This window comes from Cyclopterus lumpus, chromosome 13 (assembly GCF_009769545.1).
Source record: "Cyclopterus lumpus isolate fCycLum1 chromosome 13, fCycLum1.pri, whole genome shotgun sequence".
In the NCBI taxonomy this organism is placed as follows: domain Eukaryota; kingdom Metazoa; phylum Chordata; class Actinopteri; order Perciformes; family Cyclopteridae; genus Cyclopterus; species Cyclopterus lumpus.
Genome location: NC_046978.1, coordinates 2,979,585 through 3,004,152, shown reverse-complemented (window position 1 = coordinate 3,004,152; position 24,568 = coordinate 2,979,585). Strand labels below are relative to the sequence as shown.

At 42.9% G+C, this 24,568-nt stretch overlaps 1 protein-coding gene across 1 annotated transcript; it reads right to left on the bottom strand.

The window, feature by feature from the left end:
- Nucleotides 1-1,646: 1,646 nt before the first annotated feature.
- On the bottom strand, nt 1,647-23,676 carry tlcd2 (TLC domain containing 2). The gene is made up of 4 exons (XM_034549061.1): nt 23,085-23,676; nt 22,701-22,783; nt 18,140-18,222; nt 1,647-3,577 (listed from the first exon to the last, which is right to left on the bottom strand). The coding sequence occupies exons 1-4, from the start codon at nt 23,261-23,263 to the stop codon at nt 3,197-3,199; spliced, it is 726 nt and encodes a 241-aa protein (XP_034404952.1). The 5' UTR covers nt 23,264-23,676; the 3' UTR covers nt 1,647-3,196.
- Between the last annotated feature and the right edge of the window lie 892 nt (nt 23,677-24,568).

Below are 24,568 nucleotides of genomic sequence, written 5' to 3'. Positions count from 1 at the left end.
AAGTGTCAAACGCAGTCAGTGCCAGATTCAATTTATTCACTAAATACATTGCATCTATATATATTTTTTGTATCTATATTTCTGATCAAAGTTAACTGTATTTCAGTAAAAAAAAAAAGTACAGAGTACACACTTTGATAGTTTAGCTCCAACTGTAAAATTGCACTTTTCCATTGTTTCAGCCCTTTTGACGGCTATTAAATCTGACAATATCTAAAATATATAATATCAGTCAGTTTAGCATTTAATACAAATAAATCCAGCATTTCACTGGATGTTAAACAGTGCTGAAAGTTTCCCAAAGAGAGAAATACGTTGTCCCTTCCCACTGATGTCCTGTGATATTGGATATAATATTGAAAAAGCGACTGTGTCAGTGAAAGAAAAACAGATTTGTTCCTTCAATCTTTATTTTCACAACAAATAATGTTAATATATAAACATATAAATTGGAGTTTTAATTAGAAAAAAATATGCCAAAGCATGACAAAATAAAACAATTATATTTACACTTAAAGGCATAATTCTGTGAAACGTGACAGTTTGTTGCTCTGAGAGAGCAGATGCGTTTTCCCCTTAATGAAGGTTTTTAAGTCTTTGACATGCTGCACAGTGTCAACAGTTGTCACTCCTGTTCCAATTTAATTTTTGTCATAGTTTACAACAGACAATATTTCACCAATCACCAGAAAACAACAACCATTGAACGAGCCTGGGTATACAGTTGGTAGCATTTGTGGGTTGTGATAAATAAACGGTTATTTTCTTATTCTATGATATCAATGCAGTCAAACACCACATTGTATGGTGAAGAAAGAATGTGAGGCAGAGCGTGGCAACATGACTTCATAAACGCTGCCACTTTATCCTGAAATAGTTTTCCTTATGTTCACTTCCCACAAATATATAAAACCAAAGAATCATCCACGGCCTCGGGACAGTTTGAAATCAAAACATAATGCAAAAAGAGCATACATCGGACTGCAGAGAGCAGAACAGGAGATTGTTTTAGGCCAAAGGTCCTCAGTGTCATTACGACTGTGATATGAGGAGGCATCTCAACTTGGCTGTTATTTCTTTATCATAATTCATAAAAGCACACAGCAACATGATGCAACATTACAGCCAACACATTCACAAATATAAGCTTGCTTAGAACTTAAATTGTCACCAGTTGTCTTCACTACAACCACAAAGTCTGTGCCTATAAAATTTGAAGTATGGATACAAAAAAGTGTCAAAACGATACATACACGATAAAAATTTTTTACAAAGGGAGTTACTCCTGATCTTAAAATCTAGAAATCAACCACGGCAACGATAAACCCAATTTAACCGTCTTCCTCCAAAACAGTGCAGTTTCTTTAGTGCAGTGATGTCTTTACTTTAAGGTGGACAAAGAGTTATTTTAATGGTCTGTGTCATTTGATCAGCTGTATTCAAGCGTAGTTTGTGAGTGAAGTTTCCTTCCAACCGGAACAGAGTACAGTATTATACCGTCTGATCACTGGGTTTGTAATGTGGTTGGACAGCCTGGTTCTAGGTCTTGACGACGAGTTTACCCCGTATCCATATGGCTAATGTAAAACTAAGACCCAAAGAGACACAATGTCCCGCAATCACAGTTACTGCACTGTCACTGAACATTCAGTTCATTTTATCTTTAATCCTCAACTTCTTTTTTAGCACAAATAAATTACAAATATACACATTCCAACCCCCTAAACAATGATTGTACACAAAAAGGCAACAAGGACAAACATAATGGCATCAGATGTTTCCGATCCACCTGAGGACGGTAACACTATGATGTGAGCGGCAAAAGAAAACAGCCTTGTGTTTTCTGTATTTACAGATCTCAGACCTGTTTGTTTTAACACACGGGGATTCAGTTCTGTGCTTCGTGGCAACATAAAATAAAATGCAGGAGGAGGTACAGGTCTACAACGATGTTTCTAAATAAAGACCTCTCTGGTGTTGTTTGTGCTGAGATCACATAGGAGATGTTGAGTGTGCTGCCCCCTAAAGGCCAAACGAAGAATAACATCTGCATCTGAAAGCTCCGACTGCCAAGTCAAGGATCACTAAAGGACGACATGTCAGTTTGTTTATGTCGCGCTTCTATTCTCATTAAACCCGTTTTGTTTTCAATACCTCCATCACTTACTGCTGCCGGACACCGATGCCATTGGTGGTGGCTTTTAATTGATCTGTGAGCCAATCAAGTCAGAAACTATGACTATTCTGTTATGTTCGACACAACGACCACGATTGTTTACCAATCAGATCTGAAAGGCTCAAGTAGTTTTAAGGATGAGGGTTATACTGTAAATGTATAATGAACATAATGATTTGTTCATGCTTTCTAAATTCTTTATCCTAGATGTTTTGAATTAATTTAGAAAAGCATCACGTCGTTTAGCTACAAAATATCAAGCTGTTCTGCATCGTGTCATCAAATCTGATCCGTTTTATTTAGATGCCACTTCAAAGTATTCACCCATCTCCAATTTGTCTACACCTTTAACAAAGAGCCTGACAAACACTGACATCAAAGCTGGTGTAAGAGTGAGGCAAAGAACGAAGCTTTCTGAGGTAGCAGGCGGTTTTTAGTTGAGATTTGTTGGAGGAAAAGAAAACCTTTGCAGTGCTAGTGTTGAACAAGAGGGTTTGGATACTACGGTTTTTCTTACTCAGAGGTAAATAAAAAGATTATTCTTCAGATATTTGCACTTGCTGCCTATGTTTTCTTTGGAAATATAATGAGTTAGTGGGTTTGTTTTATGTACAGAGCATCTTCACTGACTAAAGTTACATTTTAGAACAGATTTAACTGAACCACATCATGCGGGAAATAAGGCTATTGGTTTTGTTTAACACAACCTTTCATTGTTCATATAAAGAATCCTACATCTGCCATCAGTGAGACGATAACGGCACTTCATGATTATTTTGACCACACACACGTACACAAGCCTAAAGTTAAAACTACAACTAAATGTAGCTTTTAACATTATGGCTGTGTTTGATGATCTGTGTTTCACGTAAGGACACAAACACGCACACACACACACACACACACACACACACACACACACACACACACACACACACACACACACACAAGCTGGTGTTAAAATACAGTAACGGGTGTGTTAGATTATAATCCTTCTTGTGTCCCTTCCTCAACTCATCTTTAAATCTCCTTCTCTTTCTTGGTCTCCCGGGCGCTGCTCTTCAAAAAGTCGCTCCTGAGTAGCCGACAAAACAGGACGATATTCATGGTGGTCATGATGGCCATTCCCACGCTGCCCAGTGTGTAGGCCAGGAGGGGCACGTTGTCCCTGTTGAGCACCAGCCAGCGGGTCATCCAGGCCAGCGTGTTGATGCGAAACACCACGTACGTGCCCAGGTTGAGGATGCTGTTGACCCGATACAGCGTGCCCACCGCGTTGCCGGCCAGACGGAGCATTTGCCTGAGGTGGAGGAACACAGAGTTGATCTCCACCAGCAGGGCCACCACGGCGAAGCCAATGTAGCGGCAAGACAGCACAGAGACGCCGAAACAGGTGATCACCTGCAGAGGAAGAGGGAGAGGAAGGTTACAATGGATGTGGCAGAGAGTACAAATACTATATTTTCAATACTGTAATGACACTGGAGTTGTAAAGCTATCACCTTATATGCAAAATAGTTTAAGCTTTAAGACTTAAGATTACTTTATTGTCTATTAGATTTGCATAAATTGGAAATTTGTCTTTGGCACCGGTATATAAGACAACACACAAAACGGCAATTGTGCATCTTAAAGTCGTAAAATTACCAAGCGGCAGTATTAATAAAAGTGCTTTTCCTTCTCAGTACTAAATGCTTTTTTCACTTCAGACAGTATTTTACCCAATGATTATGTGGAAGGACACCACCCCCATGACTCATGTCTGCTGAGCAGTTCTTATGAAAGTTTGTGTTGTAACCAATTTACAATAAATCTCCACAAGATGGCAGCAACATCGCTAAAACAACCAGGACCAGGGGACATAGTGTAGCAGACTGTCAGACCCTGCTGCAGTAATATGAGAGGTTTTTCTAAAGGAACCCTGGTGCTCAGAAACACGACCGCTTTCGTCCACGGGACCACGGAAATTAACACGAAGGAAAGCTCCTCGTGGTAGCTTGTAGTATGGTTTGGGGTGGCACAGATCCAACACCTGGATCAAGTCTGGCCATTCACACAGAAACCGCCATCCTCAGGCCCCATTGCTATCGGAGGAAAACTGTTGAACTGTGAACTCTGTAGCTGAACAATCAAAACAGTAATTTGAGGGTTGGCTCTGACTCACATAGATAATAATCGCAACACAAACTAAAGTCTTCACTTGTTGTCATGTAATGAGAGTGATGACGAACGCCAGTGAACAATTACAATGACGACTGTGAACGCAACACAACCCGCCGGCATCGTCAAGGTCAGCGTGTTGGGAGGGAAAACCTTTATGGCTTTTCATACAACACAAAGCCACACACACACTCTCAGATATGTGAGATCACACTACAGTGTTGGGCGGACATTTCACTTTGGCAGGACAGGTGCCCGACCGGTATGAGAGGCGATGCAAATGCCTCTCATACCGGCCTGAGGCAGGCAACAACAAACTAATCAACTAACTAAACTGGTAACCAGCATCTGGTTGCGTGTGTGTGGTAAACACATCCATCCATCTTTGTTTCAAACCCAAAGCAAAGGCAGCAAGAACCCGTAGACCCCTGGACATGCAAAAACGAGACCATACACTTTGACACACCTCCATAAATACCCACATACACACTCACCAAGGTCACAGCTGCAGTCCCGGTCACCTGTGGTCTTTAGCGAGGCTCATCTCAAGTCTAATCTGATCTGACAAGATCAAATGCGACGGAACATAAAAGGGGGATGGTCGAAATAAACCCTTATACAACGTTTAGATGATGAGGACAAATCCAGACGATGCAAACTGAGTTCCTTCAGCATGTTGTAAAGGGAGGATAATCATAACACATTTCCATTACATTTTTACAAAAATGGAGACAATTTGTTCCATCTGCACGCGCATCTAGTTTTATGGTGGTAGTCTCTCTTTTATGGTGCTTCTTAGTTATTCGTTACCATATCTTGGTAAACACTGATAGCGTGAGGGCTCACAGGTTCACACTATATAACGCGCAATAAAGCCAGGGTCATTTGTCACAAACTCCTTCACAGGACCTTTTCAAATCTAAAAGAAGTAAAAGAAGAAGAGATGAACCCTAAAAAGTTATTTGGACAAAAGAGAAGACGGTGACCACTTGACCTCACCACACCAGGTCATCATCAGGGGAACCTGGTGGCTTCAGGCTCCGCAGCCAAGCAGACAAACACATTCCTGGCTGCCGTCCCTGTACGTCTGTATGAGCCCTCTGTTAGTCATCCAGTGCATAATACAAGACTGGGAGCATTTCTATTGCCTCTCAACGGCTCTCAACATGGCGATGCGGCTCGCAGCCAACGGTGCCAACAGTGTTTATCTGAGGCGAAAGCAGGAGGGCTCCTACATTTGAGGAAGACTGTGTGATGTGATTGAAATCACCAGAACTATTGTTTATGTCGTTTTCCCAACTTCAAGAATAAACTTTCACTCCAACCCATTAACAAACACCGACGTTATCATAATGCTCATAAAAATAGAAGTCTGGACATCTTGACAAATGGGCTAACTTCATCTTCTGAGGAAGACCTAAACGATCGAGAGCTCCAAAACAGCTGCTGAAGCAGCTTGTGGGGAGCTTCTTTTGCCATTTGATGTTTCAAAGCTAAAGAATGACCTTTTAATCGTGACATCTAAATTATAATTCGAAAACAGTCTTGCGTGGCCTGGTATCAATAAGCTCAACAACCAAGTATTACAGACAGTGAGGAAGGTGGTGTTTAGGATTCAATGGCATATAGCAGACCACAAAATAAGTTTTATTTAACCGTAGAAATACATTTACAATATATTAATCTACCGTTTACAATCACCTGGATAAAATCAAAGCAAATGGCTGAAAAACAAGGAGATGAAGGTGTTTGTTTCCTGCATTCTCTCCCCGTGGGCTCAATTAGATGTTCTCTATGCACCCTGGTGAGGGACCTCCTCGTCCCCTTTTCAGGGAGGATCCCTGTGTGCAAAGACGGAAGTACTGCAAACATGGTATGAATATGTATGACCATGTATGAACATGGTGAAACTGGACAAAATAAAAGAGGCTCTGGCATGATGAAAGAAACCCATCAACCCTGACTTTTATCATCAAGAGGAAAGAACCACACTGATCAAAGTTCAACCAAGAGTTGGGATAAAGTTCCCGTGATAAAAAGGTTTGTGTTTAAAGATGGTAGATACTGATACACGTGTGTGCTTCTAAATTGAGCCACTATTCAAACGGCAAGCTGAAACAAATCCTTGGGATTAAAGCAAAAGGGAAAGGGCTAGTTTTGTAGCAAAGGAGTAGTTTTGAAGTAGGAAATATAATGTATAGCTCCTACATTTGAGGAAGACTGTGTGATGTGATAGAAATCACCAGAACTATTGTGTATGTCGTTTTCCCAACTTCAAGAATAAACTTTCACTCCAACTCTTTAACAAACATCGACGTTATTATAATGCTCATAAAAATAGAAGTCTGGACATCTTGACAAATGGGCTGAACGGGCTAAACAGCAACAGATAAGTTTAGCCTCAAACAAGATTGCAAAGAAAGATTTAAAAAGTCTAAGCTAAAAGGTAAACAGCTGCATCTTATTCAACTGTATTCAATACTAATAACAAAGCCATCTTGTCTTTATGGTTTTCATTGGCAAGAAATGTTTTCTGTGACTGGCTTGTTTACGTATTCTGCACCCATTTTCTAAAAGCATGTCGCAAACTTTTACATCATTATTTTACATCAGCACATAACATAAAAAGTTGAATGTCATGAGAATCAAATCAGTAAACAGTGTCCATCCATCCATTATCAGCCGCTTATCCGGGGTCGGGTCGCGGTGGCAGCAGGTTCAGCAGGCCGACCCAGGCTTCCCTCTCACCCGCAACACTTTCCAGCTCATTCTGGGGGATCCCGAGGCGTTCCAAGGCCAGCCGGGAGATATAATCCCTCCAGCGTGTCCTCGGTCTTCCCCGGGGCCTCCTACCAGTTGGACGTGCCCGGAAAACCTCTAATGGGAGGCGTCCAGGAGGCATCCTGACTAGATGCCCGAACCACCTCAGCTGACTCCTTTCGACACGAAGGAGCAGCGACTCGACTCCGAGATCCCCCCTGATGTCCGAGCTCCTTACCCTATCTCTAAGGCTGAGCCCGGCCACCCTACGGAGGAAGCTCATTTCGGCCGCTTGTATCCGAGATCTCTTTCTTTCGGTCACGACCCAGAGTTCGTGACCATAGGTGAGGGTTGGAACGTAGACCGACCAGTAAATGGAGAGCTTTGCCTTCCGGCTCAGCTCCCTCTTCACCAAGACGGACCGGTACAGCGCCTGTTTTACTGCTGCAGCCGCACCGATCCGCCTGTCGATCTCCCGCTCCACCTTACCCTCACTCGTGAACAAGACCCCGAGATACTTGAACTCCTTCGCTTGGGGTAGGCAGTTTGCCCCCACCTGGAGGGAGCAATCCGCCGGTTTCCGGCAGAGCACCATGGCCTCAGATTTGGAGGTGCTAACTATCATCCCTGCCGCTTCGCACTCGGCTGCAAAACGCCCCAGTGAATGCTGGAGGTCACGGTCCGAGGAGGCAAACAGGACCACATCATCCGCAAACAGCAGAGAGGCGATCCCGAGACTCCCGAACCGGATCCTCTCCGCCCCCTGGCTGCGCCTAGATATCCTGTCCATGAAGGTCACGAACAGGACCGGTGATAAAGGGCAGCCCTGGCGGAGGCCAACACCCACCAGGAACGTGTCTGACTTACTACCGAGGAGACGAACACAGCTCCTACTGCAGGCGTACAGAGACCGGATGGCCCGTGCCAACGGGTCCGGCACCCCATACTCCCGCAGCACCCCCCACAAAAACCCCAGAGGGACCCGGTCGAAAGCCTTCTCCAGGTCTACAAAGCACATGTAAACTGGTTGGGCAAACTCCCAGGACCTCTCCAGTAATCTTGCGAGGGTGAAGAGCTGGTCCACTGTTCCACGACCAGGACGGAATCCGCACTGTTCGTCCTGAATCTGAGGTTCGACAAGCGGTCGGAGCCTCCTCTCCAGCACCCTGGCATAAGCTTTTCCCGTGTCGTAAACAGTGTCGTAATGTTTTATATAATGTACGCTTCTCTGGGCTGAGCATTGGCAACCGAGCAGATGGCAGTTCATATTTTCTTTGTACACGTGTAAATACAACTTATGCATCATTCCATGTTTAGCCAGAATGTGGTGTTCTGTCCCGCCCTCTCCGCCTGCAGGATTATCAGGAGTCATTATCGTGATGTGGTAGCACCTGCTCAGCCTCTACCAGCCGTCTCCCTCTCTCCCCCTGATGCTAAACATCTTCAGCACATCCCGTGCTTCTCCTTTTGTAAATAGCCTTGATGATTTAAAATATTCCTCCACTTTGTATTAAACACAGTTAAAGCAGAAGGGTATTTTAAGTTTTACACGTCAAACCTGTTTTCCTGCCCCCAGTCATCAAAGAAGAATTTCAAATTCAGTACCAGCGCAGCAGGGTTTTCTTTTTTGTCGCATTTATTTTACTGTGAAAGTGAGCGTGAAAGTAGAAAAGAGAGATGGAGGTTTGGAGGGCAATGGAGGTCATTAACCCAGGAGGTTCCCTGAAGCTTCACGCGGTCTATAACAATTTGTGTGTGTGCATATTTGTAATAACCACACACACACACGCACACACACACAAAGAATAGATGCTTATGATAGCTCACGCCCATATTTATGAAGCGATTGTTAAATATCACCTATCACCTACATGCAACAGGCAACGTTAGCAGCAGCTTTCCTGAGTAAATTTAAGCATTGGAAAAACAAACCACAAACATTTAAGATATGTGACCGTCAGCACTCTGACACATGGAAAAGAGCAGCCATCATCACATTCCACCAAGTATTCAGGTTTTAACTATTGCTTGTACTGGAATAACAGTGTGTGAATACTGTCAACCTACAGCCTATATAAAGCACTTACAGGGAAGATTACATATATATATATATATAATATATATATATATATATATTAAATATGTAAAATAAAAAGTATGCAGTATACTCAGAAACATATAGAATACGTATATTACACTTGAACATAATTATATCTTAGCAGCACTTAGCGCTTCTAATTTATTGCTTAAAAGTGTTGAAATTAGTTTTTTTTGTTTACAAAGAAGGATTTAAGGAATTTAAGGTGGCATTATTTGCTCTGCTTATTTTATTGTCCAATACATGGCAGAATAATTCCAAACGAAGCAACGAGGAACTGAGGTCAACTTCCAATTTATGCATCGGTAATGTTTGATGATAGCAGAGCGATTACCAACAGAACATGCCGAGGGTGAAACCACCACCACAGTATTAACAAGCAGCTTTCACATGCACAGATGCAAACAACAGCTAACTACAGCAAGCATACGAGCACAAAACCAACTGCACTAAAACTGCTCCGCAGATGCACCTGTGACTATCTGGGACACAGACGGTGGCTGAAACTTTGCTTTGTTTTTTACCAAAAACATTATTCTCTGTCCTCTTAAGGTATAAGAACACAAACATTGTTACGTGTCCTACAAAAATACAGTATTGAACACTAGGCAGTGTTTCCTTAATAGGGGTCATAAAGTGACAGGAAATGGCCAAGTGAAGCCGATGGAGAGGAAACTGATAGGAAGCTCAATAGAGATGTGCGCCATCTGGTGATAGTCGGATCAGCTGTGGGGTGATGAAGTGGGAGGGCTTTACAAAAGTCCAAGTCAATGAGAGAAAATGTAAGGAAGGATCTGCAGCCTGGAAACACGAGACGGTAATGATTGCACACACACACACACAGAGTTCAAAGTTCACACACACATACACACTAGAGGACTGAGGGATGGTGTTCATAACTATCATGCGACCTGCGTTAACTCCTGTCAGCTGACAGCAGCACAGCGAGCCACTTCAGAACCTCGCGGTCACAAACATGGAGTCAGAACTTCACCAGATGTGCTGAAACACAATTATTAAAATAGAAATTATTTTGTGCTATTTCAAGTTCCCGGCTGAGAGTCTGCCCTCATCTTCACATGAGACATCGGGGTGATGCTCGATGACCGTTAGGTGTGTTTTTGTGAATCGTGGTCACTTGTAGTATTCAGGCACTTGGTGTGAAGGGAGGAGCGGTGGTTTGAGGAACCTTGAGAGTACTGTACGTCTCAGTCATTACCTCACTTCTCAGAGTGGTCAACGAAATATTCCCCATTTCTCTTAAGGCTCATTAGAGCCAGGAAGCACCAGAAAGCTCTTGAGATCTGAGGAGTGTCTCGTTTGTTTATGGGTCGCAACACTTTTTGCTCTGAGATCGGACACTTTAATGTTTACTTGTCTAACATATCCTGTTACAAAGAACATATTTGAATTGTTAAACAACGGAGAACCTTGGAGTTTTCTTGGAATTTGTCTGTCATAATAATAAAATAAAACACTGAAATGATTGAACTCTACTTCTACAATTGCTCAATGTGAGGTTACTGCTTGCACACCCGCCCACCTAACTGTTTTTCGAAGCGGTTAGGTGTGTCTACTCTGGGATAACTACAGCACAATTATTACTTTACCCCACCTCGCTCTTCGTTAATGACAAATAGCTTACAGGCTGCCAAATACCTCCGTTCTCTAAACCTGATGATGGGTGGACGCCTCAACAAATAGCATTCCTGGTTGTTATTCCAACTGCAAACAAACGCCACCTCCTTTTCTGGAGCGCTCTTCCTTTCCAGCATCCAGGCTCTTTGGAAAGCATGGCACATGTGTGTGTGTGTGTGTGTGTGTGTGTCTGTTTGTGAAATGATGGTCTTGCGAAAGAAACTAATACACCACTTAACACAAAGAGCAGCCTATAGTGCTGTTCATATATTTTTTGGTCCATATGGAGTTATGTTTATGAGCTCTTTCAGCTCCAAGAAAACAAGACAATGTGTGTGTGTGTGTGTGTGTGTGTGAGAGTTTGCTCACAACTGCTCTTCTACCTGAAGATAAAATTAATACTAGATATACTGCAAGTCTGTTTTTCCGCACATACTGCTTTACCGTTATTAAATAATGTTATATATTTAATATCCGCTATTCACAAGATGTACCTCCCATTTCTTAACTTTAAATTCCCAACTAATGCTAAAAGCTTTCTTTTTCTGTCTGCACAAACCCATCTTCGGAGACATATTTCTCAGAGTGTGCAGTTTGTTTGGGCATGCATTATTCACGATGTCTCACTCTCAAATGCTCACGGAATTGACACATTCAGACATGTGAAATGAGTCTTGATCTCAACTAATACTTTGCTACTGTGTAATTACATGATGTCAGCTAATAAGTATCTGACTTCTGAGGACAGGTCTCTCACACACACGCACACACACATTATTGTGTTTGATAAAGACACAATAAGCTGCCTCCATCTCCATCCAATCTGTGGATTGTATTTTGTGTGTTGCCTTTGTGTGTTGTAAACCATTACTGACACACAAAAACAATAGATGTGGAAAATTCCTCAATACAATACCACAAGGGGAAAACTAAAACACAAAAGCGAGATATAATACTACCAGAGCGCGGAGGCTCCCATTGGTTTGCAGCCATGTGAGTGGGTGGTACAAGCTGCAGAGAGTAGGTGTACGAGGGGGGATGGGGAGATGTACTAAGCTAGGGGGGTTGAGAACATGGCAGAGTGTGTGATATATGGAGTGGAGCAGCAGCACAGAAATGTTTTGAGGAGGTGCACTCATTTGCAGAAGCCCTTTCAGGAAGCAGGAGGTCTGTTGCGTGTTTGCTGTGTGTGTGTGTGTGTGTGTGTGTGTGTATGTTGGGGGCCTGAGGTTCATCTGGAGACCAGATGTCTGTCCAACCTGTCAGAATCCACAGTGTGGAGGGAGGAACTTTCTGGGGTACCCCGCCAAAAAAATGACTGCAGGGACACCCATCACCCATATTTCCCCGCCAAAAAAAGTCTCATGTACACGTTTCTATTTTGTAGCAACGTGTACATGAGTGTACAACGTGTACATTCCCTCTGCCATCTCATTGGCTATTGTCAACATCAGTTTGTAGTGTGAAATTGTTGTCTTTGTATCATTCGAAGCCTTCTTACTGTATGTTTTACTAACATTTCAGTGAAAACAACGGATCTTACGATCGCGATACTAAAACACAACTTTCGTTTCATGTGGTTTGTCATATCAAAGTGTGGATCAAAAAGGATACAGATTGTGGATGGCTGGAAACATATATGTGGGCTGGCTAGCAAAAACAAAAACATAAATTCCGCTGCTGCTATAAAATATCAAGAAACATGGCTGTTTAATAAACACAAGCCGCTTTTTCGCAAAAATTGCAAATGTTTATACATATTTTTACAAGAGCTATTTGAATCATTCTGGTGTTAGAATAAATAAAAAAACACTTGTGAGATTAGTTAAGATTTGTATATAGAAGTATATGTTTTACTGGTTAATAGTTATGGATGACGGAACACAGAAAGAATTACACTTCCATGATGAATATCTCTTTAAAATGATGCAGTTGAAAGCTTTAAACGCAACCATATCATAACATAATATGTTAACAGTCTCTCTGCAAAGTTTGACTTTGACAAAGTGAAGTAGAACATTTTAAGAGAGGTTTTAGTACAGACAGTTTAGGCACATCTCCAAATGGAGCGTTTGATATTTACATTTTCTCATGTATTTATTTCAGTGTTATATCACTAATGGTGTTCAATACATCCACAGTAACATACAACAGAAACATACACTGAAACCAAAATAATGCTCTGTGTCCTTAAATCATAAAATATTAGCGCATGTATCATATTTCTCCATAATTTGCTCATCTCTGCCTTATGCAGTCCGATTTCAGTCAAAGAACACACCTTTTAATCGCGAGAGCCTATTGGAGCTGCCTAAAGTAATCCCAATGAGATTGACAGCACTTTTAGCCACCCCAAATTATCCATTCTCATTTTGTGGGGCGTAGGATTCGATTAGCTGAGACTCAAACCGACCTAACGTGCTGACTGTAAGTCATGTTTATCATTGGTTGTTGAGTTGTGTTTATAGCATGTACAAATGGATTACCTTAGTCTTGTAGCCCAGGCTCTGCTGTTTAATATGGCGTTTGACATCATTATATTTGTTCATTAGATAGTAGTTTAATTTATGTACAGAAACTCTCCAAAAGACATCGACACACGTGATGTATGGACTCATTTGTTCCTAGTAGAATAAAAAACAGCACAAAGATGCATTAAAAACCATGCTCTTCATTTCTATTTCACATTAACACTTAACAGAATGCTTCATAATGCTCTCGTCAATGCAAGATCAATCACTGGAGGACGTACATCCATCAGGAAATGGACCAGTTCAGCTTCGGATATGTTTAAATAAACAGGGCCACCTCAGCAACAATGGAGACCACAAACCACTGCAGTGTATTTGTCTGTACTGCAGCCACATTAGGCTGCTGGTCCGTGCCCTTCCGACACCAAGCTGCTAGTGGAAGGACTGACTGAATCAAAGAAAGGGGATGTGGTAAAGCAAAAGACAGAAACAGGTATACAGGATAATCGGGTTCTACATAGTTAAAGTTGTAGCGATCCGCTGAATTCCAGTGACGTGCTGCCAAAGCAGTCGCAACATGGCCAACGACCAAACGCAGTTGGTCACCACTGTAAATAAAGATAGAAACAAGTTCCATTTATATCTGAGGTTCGTAAAAAATGAAACTTCAAGGAGGGAAAAATGTGAGAGGATTTTCATCATAAAAACACACAAACAGCTGCTGTTGTAGTAAATCAACTGAATACCATCCACCAACAGACAGAGGTGGGTTTAGATAAAACCCCTCTTAACATTAAACAATAATTTAAAGTCTTATGTTTAATAGTAACACTGCATCACTCATGTAAACTCATAAGCGGTTATATTTGTGTTTGATTAGATCAACATGTGAACCTCATTCAAACCCGCGTAAATGTAGCTCATTATTAACAGTGTAATGTATTTGTAAAAGGCCTCTTGGGCTGATTATTACAGTTAATAAATGAATAAATAGACTTTCCCAGTTTGTTGCAGAATCCTCAATCCTTTGTAAGAGCAACTTGTGCAGTTAAGTATTCGCTGACACTAATTGAAATATAAATGGTGATTAAATCTTACACAACTAAGATCCATATAAGTGGCATAGTGGGGAGAATATTCAACAGCTTACAAGTATGCTTGTTTAGATTTGAAGAAGGCCGAGAAGAGCAGATGTGATTGGAAACAGCACGGATTCTCAAATAGCTGATTAACCTTTGCAGCCCTGATCTGTTTTAGAAGAGTGTCTGCCTTGAGCCCTCTTTACGAAGATAATTTAATTCTGCCTAATGGGAGTGAGAGGCATCAATGGAAAGAAACAGCAAACATGCTGCAAAACTTCAGTTTTCCCCTGAGAGAGGCCAAAGAGAGAGAGAGAGAACAGAGGAGCTGCTCCACTTGGTGTTTACACTGTGTATTATCGATCAATAGCTCAAGAGACAACATTGGACATACTGCTTTTCACATGCTCTCGCTGGAGCACGGACAAAATAATCTTCCCTTCTGCTTGGCATCCTTCACTTTTGGCTCATATTTTTAATAACAAGCTCACTATTTCCAAGAGTCATGGGCAAATAAGGTTGTTTTTTTCTTTACAAGAACGCCAAACAGACCTTAGTTTTACATACATACAGTATGCACTGCACTTAGTCCAGCGCAAACAATGGCAACAATGACCAATTTCATTCAACTCATCTTGTTAAACACAACGCTTAACAGGCTACATGTTTATTTATGATAACTTCTACATGTTATGTATGTTCAATGTATATATATATATATATATATATATATATATATATATATATATATATATATATATGTTATTAACCCAGCAATCTATTAACGGCGACAATAATTTCATCATGTGTTAACGGCATTTTTTTTTTTGCATTGGGAGGGGCTTAATGCTGCTGCACACAATGTCGTCAGACTACTGCGGCGTGCAATTTGTTGAATATTCGCAAAGCGTTTGGTGTGAACGCAGCATAGACGGTGCATATGAGCCTCAAGACACTCCGTTGATTTGTATGAAACAGAGCGAACTACAAAGATGGCGGCAGGGTTAGTGAAACTGCTTTATTTTTTCAGAGGCTTTACAGACTAAAAGTCCCCTGCACAGTACATTATAGCTGTTTTTTTTTTTTTTGCTAGACCTGTTCAGAATTTTTTTTTTAAACAGATTTATATTCTGTATGTTAACTTGCTGATGCTCCCAGAGTGCCTGTTATATTGTTCTGAACATTACTTTAAAATAAAAGTGTGCAATACACTATATATATATATAGTAGGTACATACATATCTAATTTCCTCATAGGAAGGCAACTTATTTCTGGCAGAACTATCGTGACTTCCTGTTTTCTAAAGGTGTGTGAGTGGTTGTGGCTGAGTCCACATGCTTCTCAAACACAAACAAGAAGCTGTAATCTCCACTTCAGTCAAGAAGAAGGGGAAAAAAATCCCCTGATCATCGTCATTTCTCCTACTGCGACTGCGACTGCGATAACAGGGATCAACACAACTCATTTTATACCTCGTGCTGTTTCCCTGCATGCTTGGATAACAGAGGAAACCCTCAGGAGGTGAGTAAAGAAAAGAATATGCCATAATTGAGCAGACAAAAAGTGGTGAAGGATAATTGGGGTCAAAACAAAGCATAAGAGCAGATGAGAAGTGTGAGATGAGAGACAAAAAAAACATACAATGGTTTGAATATACACATTTGATATAAAGTCTTTTAGACAAGAACTTTTTGATCACAACTTGCATCTTCCCTCAGACCCAATTTCAAATCTTGGAACTGTACCACTAATGACATGTTTAGCCTTTAGGCTAGATATTAGCCATACAGTTAAAACAACATTCAGTGAAATGGTGCACAAAGTCATGATTGGCCTGTTTTATGTGTCAGCTCAATGTATGATAATAAAACGCATCTTTTTTTTATCATCAATTGTTGACAGAGCGTTAAAAAATGTTCCACTCAAGACACACCCCTTCGCTCCGTTTAGATTGTTTGTTCAGTCCCACATAAATGCTCTACATGCAGCATTGTATGTTTACATTGTGATGTTTGCAGAGTTAGCACACATTAACATAAAGATATACTGTACTTGGAACTGAACCACATCTCCATCTTGAGATTCTAAGTTTGTTTATGTCATGTCAAGTGTCCAGGCAAAGGTATATTTTTCATTAGTATTGTAAGAAAATAGGTTCAGGGGTGAAAGTGGGCTCCAAAAATAGATTAACTAGAGCTCAACCTCTTTAGATGACATTTGCAAATCAAGCCATCCATTCCTTGGGCTTACAGGAAGAAAAAAAACAAGACCTTCAGACAAAACGCCAATATGTCAATCTTCTCCCAAACTCTGTTTGGCCTTTGCCACAAACAACTGCTCGGTGTAACACTGGTTCTCACCTGGCAAAGATTGACTCAGGTGTGGGTTTAACCTTGTTTAGAAACAACGGGCACCTGATGTCACAGGCTAGTACAGTCATCATCAGGTCAATACCAGAAGCACCCTGAGAATAAGGGAAGACTTTGACATTTGAGTAAAAATGAACAGAATTGACAACAAAACCATAATTTGGCGGTCTGTCAAGGAGGCCAATGTTTTATTGGCAAAAAGTTAAAACATGATTGGGAAACGGCACAACATAATATCTACCAGGGTACACTTGACACGCCTTGTTGCTCTGAAAGGACCAGTGTGTAGGATTTAGAGAAATGTATTGGCAGACAAGGAATATAATATTCATACCTTTGTTTGTGTATAATCATCATAAACTAAGAATCTTTGTGTTTTTGTCATCTTAGAATGAGCCCTTCATATTACATGTAGGGACTGTGTCCTCTTCCACGGAATCTACCGTGTTGCACCGCTATTTGACATTACCTGAAGGCCACCGTAGTTCTCTACACACTTGGAAAAGGAGGGGTGCGCGATGGGGTATTTAGTTGGTTTGCAATGTGCAACCTCACAGTAGACGCCACTAAATCCTACACACTGTTCCTTTAAAGTGATATTTATCAGGACAGAATATGAGTCTGTATCAAGGTGTATGTTTACATTTGTATACTGTACCTCTGTATTAATACATCAAAGTATACAGCAATATTAAGCATGGTTTTAAGGATTTTCTTTTATAAATTTGGACAAAACGAGCCACGTCCTCATTGACCTAACCGACACCTAACGCATATGTAATTTGTGGCTTCTGCACAGACCACGCCAATCCTGTCACAAACACTTCCAATGCACATTTAAATAAAGAGCTCTTGCGAGGTGAATGATGCATGTATGATACAATAACAAGACGAGAACTTGGGAACAGAAAGCAACACACCACAGTAGCTCGGTCTTGGCTGAAAGTCACCCAGTCACAAGTAAAGAGAGAACACATTCAGTTAGGATGTAGATCAGGTTATGACCACAGTGTTTAAAAGCCAGAATAGGGGAGGGGTTAACTGATCTGAACGGTGCTTCCCTTCAACTTGCTCGAGGCATGAAAGTAGGCTGAATGCTCTGCAGGAGGAGGGTGGGGGGGCTGTCACACAAGAGTGATTGTGTCTTTGTTCTTTTGTCACTTGTCCTGTGCTTTGTCACTAGACAAGAAAGTCTGGTATTGTGTCTGTCCCATGTATGTGATTCTGAACTGTGTGCCTGGGGTAAAATGAATTCATATGTACAAGTAGAGGATTTCTACCTATTTCTGAAAAGTTAGATATCGTCTACTGACAGTAACGGTCATGGTGAAACACCTTTGGACCAAAGCTTATTTGTAACTGTGACACAACTGCTTGAAAGACCTACCACGATGTGATGAAAGAGAAGCTCCCAGGACTGAGTCAGCTTCTGGTGGCCCACCATGTCAAGGAAGTCATAGATGAAGTAACCTGTGAGGATAGAGATCATTCAGCCAATGTAAACGACATCTTTAGGTTCAGCAGTTCATTCATCAACCAAAGCATGACAGACTTATTGGGCAAAAGAAGCCTCAAGCATATGAAGTGTATCAGGGGGGACGCTGCTTCCATGACGACAGCGATGGCAGCGAGAGGCTATTCATAACCACCAATCCCCCCCCTTCCCCCCCCACCAGCCGTATCCATGGGGACGGCTATTCAAAATGCTGGAGAAATAATGAAGTATTGAGGATGGGGATGAAGGGTTGTGAGGGAGCGTTGGGCTTTGGTACGACTGGAATTAACCCCATTGTGTTGGAAAAGAGACACAAGGACCCAATATGGCGACATGTTTGTTCTGCAAATGTACTGCAAATGCATTATCTGGTTCATATAGTTTAATCAGAGCATTGGCAAAGGACAGGGGGGACTCTATGCCACAGGGTCTTTTCAACAATAGCATTGGTTGGGTTTGGGTCAAGCTTCACGTTCTCTGCATGACTAATGTTGACACGCAGGGCAAATGAAATAGATACCACTGGACTTTCCATCGGCTACCAACCAAAGCCTGAAAATTCCTCCAAAGTACCAATTTATTTATTTTTCATTCAAGATCCTGAGGAGTGAGATTCATTGGCAATTTTACATCAAACCAGTTAGTCAAACACGGGTTTCAGGCCAACGCAACATAGTTAAGTCTCGGTTCGATGTCTAAGAAACCTGATTTAAACATCAAATCCCGGCTAAGTTACTTAAACATCTTATTATATAAGTCTGTATAAACTTCACTTGCATTATGAACACTTCTTTAAACTTTATCAACTAAAGGTGCAGTATGTCTCTTTAAAAAAAAATATATACAGTATATATATATATATATATATATATATATATATATATATATATATATATATTAGAGGTATATTACTATTCTATTCTATTCTATGGGTGAAAAACCATAGGTAGAGAGCATTGCTCTTTAAAGGTATTGCACACATGAGCCAATAACCACTGTTGGGTTCCTCTGAAAGACATTGTTCTAGGTATTGTACAAGGCTTTCATTCAACAAGTGGAGAATAATTTATGGCAGGCGAGGTTTGCAGCGTGGTTTTGCAGTGTGGTATCTCAGCGTGCCGTGCTGCATACACAAGTCTGGAGAACAAAACTCCTCACTCCAGCTTGCTGAGGCCACAGAATCCCCCCACATCTCCAGTGTTTTGAGTGAATGACTCCCATCTCTGTTACCACTGGCATCTGACGTGCACGGCTCGCATAAATCTCCTGACTTTTTCTGCGCGCTTACTGTCCGGGTGATGTCACATGACTGTACAGGGTTATGCCTGGTGCCTAGGACCGATAATAATGCCCTCCATTGATCTTAACACAGCGATGATGCCCCTTGCTTTGCCAGCTTCCAGGGCTGGGCTTCCTGAAAGAATGTCAAACATTCTGGGAATCCTTGTGGAGGACTTGTTGACCAGCACACAGATCCAATACATTTGTGGATTATAAACTGGCTCACGTGCTACAAGTTTCTTCAAGAACACTTCAAGGATTAATGAGAAAAAGTAAAAAATGCTATTTTAAGAAGTTGGGCTTGCATGTGCATTTTGGTTTGAGAAATCTTAATGAGAGACCTGGCAAGCCCAAACGTGTAGTGAGGGTGAACTGGGAACGTCTGGCAGAGGATCCTGTCCGGGAGGTCTTCAACTCCCACCTCCGGAAGAACTTCTCACAAATCCCGAGGGAGGCTGGGGACATGGAATCCGAGTGGACCTTGTTCAAAGCCTCTATTGTGGACGCGGCTGCTCGGGGCTGTGGCCGGAAGGTCATCGGTGCCTGTCGTGGCGGCAACCCTAGAACCCGGTGGTGGACACCGGGGGTGAGGGTAGCCGTCAAACTGAAGAAGGAGGCCTTTCGGGCCTGGCTGGCCCAGGGGTCTCCTGAAGCAGCTGACGGGTACCGGCGGGCCAAAAGGGCTGCAGCGACGATGGTCGCGGAGGCTAAAACTCGGGCATGGGAGGAGTTCGGGGAGGCCATGGAGAAGGACTTTCGGTTGGCCTCAAGGAAATTCTGGCAAACCATCCGACGGCTCAGGAAGGGAAAGCAGGGTCTACCCCAGGCTGTTCTCAGCAGGGGGGGGGAACTGCTGACCCGGACTGGGGACATCGTCGGGCGGTGGAAAGAGCACTTTGAGGAACTCCTAAACCCGGCCAACATGTCCCCCGGAGAGGGGGCAGCGCCGGAAGACTTTGGGGTGGATTCACCCATATCCCTGGCAGAGGTCGCTAAGGTAGTCAAAAAGCTCCTTGGTGGCAAGGCGCCAGGGGTGGATGAGATCCGCCCTGAGATGCTGAAAGCGCTGGACATTGTTGGGCTGTCTTGGTTGACACGCCTTTTCAGTGTCGCATGGGGGTCGGGAACAGTGCCCATGGACTGGCAGACCGGGGTGGTGGTTCCCATCTTCAAGAAGGGGGACCGGAGAGTGTGCTCGAACTATCGTGGTATCACACTGCTCAGCCTCCCGGGAAAAGCTTATGCCAGGGTGCTGGAGAGGAGGCTCCGACCGCTTGTCGAACCTCAGATTCAGGACGAACAGTGCGGATTCCGTCCCGGTCGTGGAACAGTGGACCAGCTCTTTACCCTCGCAAGATTACTGGAGGGGTCCTGGGAGTTTGCCCAACCAGTTTACATGTGCTTTGTAGACCTGGAGAAGGCTTTCGACCGGGTCCCTCGGGGGTTTTTGTGGGGGGTGCTGCGGGAGTATGGGGTGCCGGACCCGTTGGCACGGGCCATCCGGTCTCTGTATGCCTGCAGTAGGAGCTGTGTTCGTCTCCTCGGTAGTAAGTCAGACACGTTCCCGGTGGGTGTTGGCCTCCGCCAGGGCTGCCCTTTATCACCGGTCCTGTTCGTGACCTTCATGGACAGGATATCTAGGCGCAGCCAGGGGGCGGAAAGGATCCGGTTCGGGAGTCTCGGGATCGCCTCTCTGCTGTTTGCGGATGATGTGGTCCTGTTTGCCTCCTCGGACCGTGACCTCCAGCATTCACTGGGGCGTTTTGCAGCCGAGTGCGAAGCGGCAGGGATGAGAGTTAGCACCTCCAAATCTGAGGCCATGGTGCTCTGCCGGAAACCGGCGGATTGCTCCCTCCAGGTGGGGGCAAACTGCCTACCCCAAGCGAAGGAGTTCAAGTATCTCGGGGTCTTGTTCACGAGTGAGGGTAAGGTGGAGCGGGAGATCGATAGGCGGATCGGTGCGGCTGCAGCAGTAAAACAGGCGCTGTACCGGTCCGTCTTAGTGAAGAGGGAGCTGAGCCGGAAGGCAAAGCTCTCCATTTACTGGTCGGTCTACGTTCCAACCCTCACCTATGGTCACGAACTCTGGGTTGTGACCGAAAGAACGAGATCTCGGATACAAGCGGCCGAAATGAGCTTCCTCCGTAGGGTGGCCGGGCTCAGCCTTAGAGATAGGGTAAGGAGCTCGGACATCAGGGGGGAGCTTGGAGTCGAGTCGCTGCTCCTTCGTGTCGAAAGGAGTCAGCTGAGGTGGTTCGGGCATCTAGTTAGGATGCCTCCTGGACGCCTCCCATTAGAGGTTTTCCGGGCACGTCCAACTGGTAGGAGGCCCCGGGGAAGACCGAGGACACGCTGGAGGGATTATATCTCCCGGCTGGCCTTGGAACGCCTCGGGATCCCCCAGAATGAGCTGGAAAGTGCTGCGGGTGAGAGGGAAGCCTGGGTCGGCCTGCTGAACCTGCTGCCACCGCGACCCGACCCCGGATAAGCGGGTGATAATGGATGGATGGATGGATGGAAATCTTAATGAAATCAATCTAATCCTTGTGAGTTTCTATAATTTAGTCTAGAGAGTAGATGGTAAAAGTCAATGTAGCCTACATTGTTGATTGCAAGAAGCAATTTAGTAGAACAAATAATAATAGAATCAGGACAAGTAACCTTCAGTCAAGACAAACAGTGTTAATGTCAAATTAAAGTGAGGGTACACATGAAAACACACTCCATAATTAATAATGACCATCTCTAATTCATTCATAGATAAGCCAGTGAGAATGTTTAAAGTTTAAGTTTTCCTGGTAAACCCTTATATTTTCCATTATACTACAATATGGAAATAAATGTACAATGTCAGTGAAATTGAGAAACAATGAACAGCCGTATGACTTTGGAAACGATGGACACTATCAACATTTCAACAGCTAATTCATTGAGCATTCAGGTTGGCACTGATGTCTGACACATATCAGCTTCAGGTTATGCAAACACTGGAGTTGTTATGTCATTTATGGTTGACATGTAACCCTGTTATAAAAAGTAGACCAGGGGATGGATAATGTTACTTCCGAATTTCCCCCTATGATGGCAGCACCTGGGTGCACCAACCCCACGACCCAGCCCATTCAGAACAATTCAGAAGTGAACACTGTGGAAGTGCTGACAGGCTACTCACCGATAGAAAACGACACCAAAGCGTGAGAAAACACAGAGTGGGTTTCTATCAAATCTTCAGCCATCTTTGGGTGAAGGAAAAAGCTGCAAAGATGAACACAGGAGTTCAGATAAATAACTCCCAAAGGTGCGTTTTACAGTTTGAGGAACTTTATTTCAGTCATAAGCTTCTTAAGAGGCTAGATCATATATCTAAATGCATCCCGAGTTATTGGTGGAGGATCTGACCAAACAGCATGGCAAAAATGAAGAAACATTTGAACAAACTGGCGCCAAAAGACAGCATCCATTCATTAAAAACTATGCTCGCGAGATGAACATAAAGTATGCATTTTTCAATCAGATCATGATTTAATTTAGACTAAATAAAAACAGTTTAACTCACCACAGCACTGCCCATATCGCAGTGATGAAACTGTGCACAAAGGACGTGGAGATGTTCCTCCACCTCCATGCATTCCTGCAGGCAGACTCGGGCATGGGCAGCTTTCCGACCGCAGTGTTGACAAGTCGGAAAAACACGATGGAGCTCCCGGTCGTTAAGATCACTGAACTCAACTCCATGGCGGAAATATCGGTTTAATTCACGCGGGGCTACGTTTGGACTGCGGTCCGGACGGACAGGCGACTACGAGCAATACTTGTTCCGACACTATCACGTTATAACATCCCGGTCGAGCCCCGATCATGTGTGGCCCCACTCGTCACTCAGAGAGGACCGTGAAGAAGAAGAAGGAGAAGAAGAAGAAAAAAACGTGTTTCTCTCACGGTTGTTGTGTAGAGAGAGAAGGCGTGGGTTTGTCCACTGATTTGAGTGTGTGTAGTATTTCTCTGTAATGCTCCCTCACAGGAAGCCCTGGTGCCACAGGTTTGGCCGGTGGAGAAGGGTGGGGGATGTGGGCGTGGAGCCTCTTTTACAGTTGTGAAACTGTCCTCTTGTAAAACCCCATCTCTCGCTTGTGTAACTTGTTGACATCAACAACAGAAACCCAACCACGGCGTTTCCACGCCCTTGCTATGAAAGGGGCGCGGCCAAGAGCACGTTACATATGTGGTGTGACGTTCACGTGCTGTCGGGAATATTAACAGTCCGCGACGGATTTATTGCGAAGTAGGTTTGTACACAAAGATATTTTATGCTTAACGATGGATGCGGTGCAAATGAAACATAATAAAATGGGGAGATGTAGAGTAGAGATGTGCAATAATGAAGCGCATTCACAGATACATAATCAGTCATACGAATACCATGCAGTATGCTGCGAAATGTACAGATATTAGAAGTAGCTTAAATAATAATAAAAATAATGTACAAAGGAATCATATACAAAGTGCTAATAATGATAATAATAAAACTACATTTCATATTGTTGAATGAAACAATTCAGAAGAGACACAGTCTAAGTGGATATATAAACTGATTAGAATAGTAGTATGTCCCATTTTAATATTTCTCAGAAAATTGGAAGTGAATCCTAAATCCTGATTTGAACATATTAATTGCTATCTTTTGACCAGGTGCTTAGACCCAGCAAATTCAAATGGGGCCAATTGTTGATGTCCTTGACTGGAGCTGAGGTGTGATACGAGAGGAGCAGCCACTGTACTCATGAACGCCTGAAATACCTGCTGATCAAACAAACACACCAAATAAAAAACTACCTTTCTGTGATTCTGTGTCATACTACCTTTTAAAATTGACATTAGAAGAAACTAAATTAGATCTGGTGATATGGTGACAGAAAGACAGGCTAGACATTTATTTTTGCAGACAGCAGTTAACTCGATGAAGAGAATAAACATTTAATTATTGTTTAATTTAAAAATATGTTAGCCGCCAAAGTAGATTTTGTTACGTTGTATATTTTT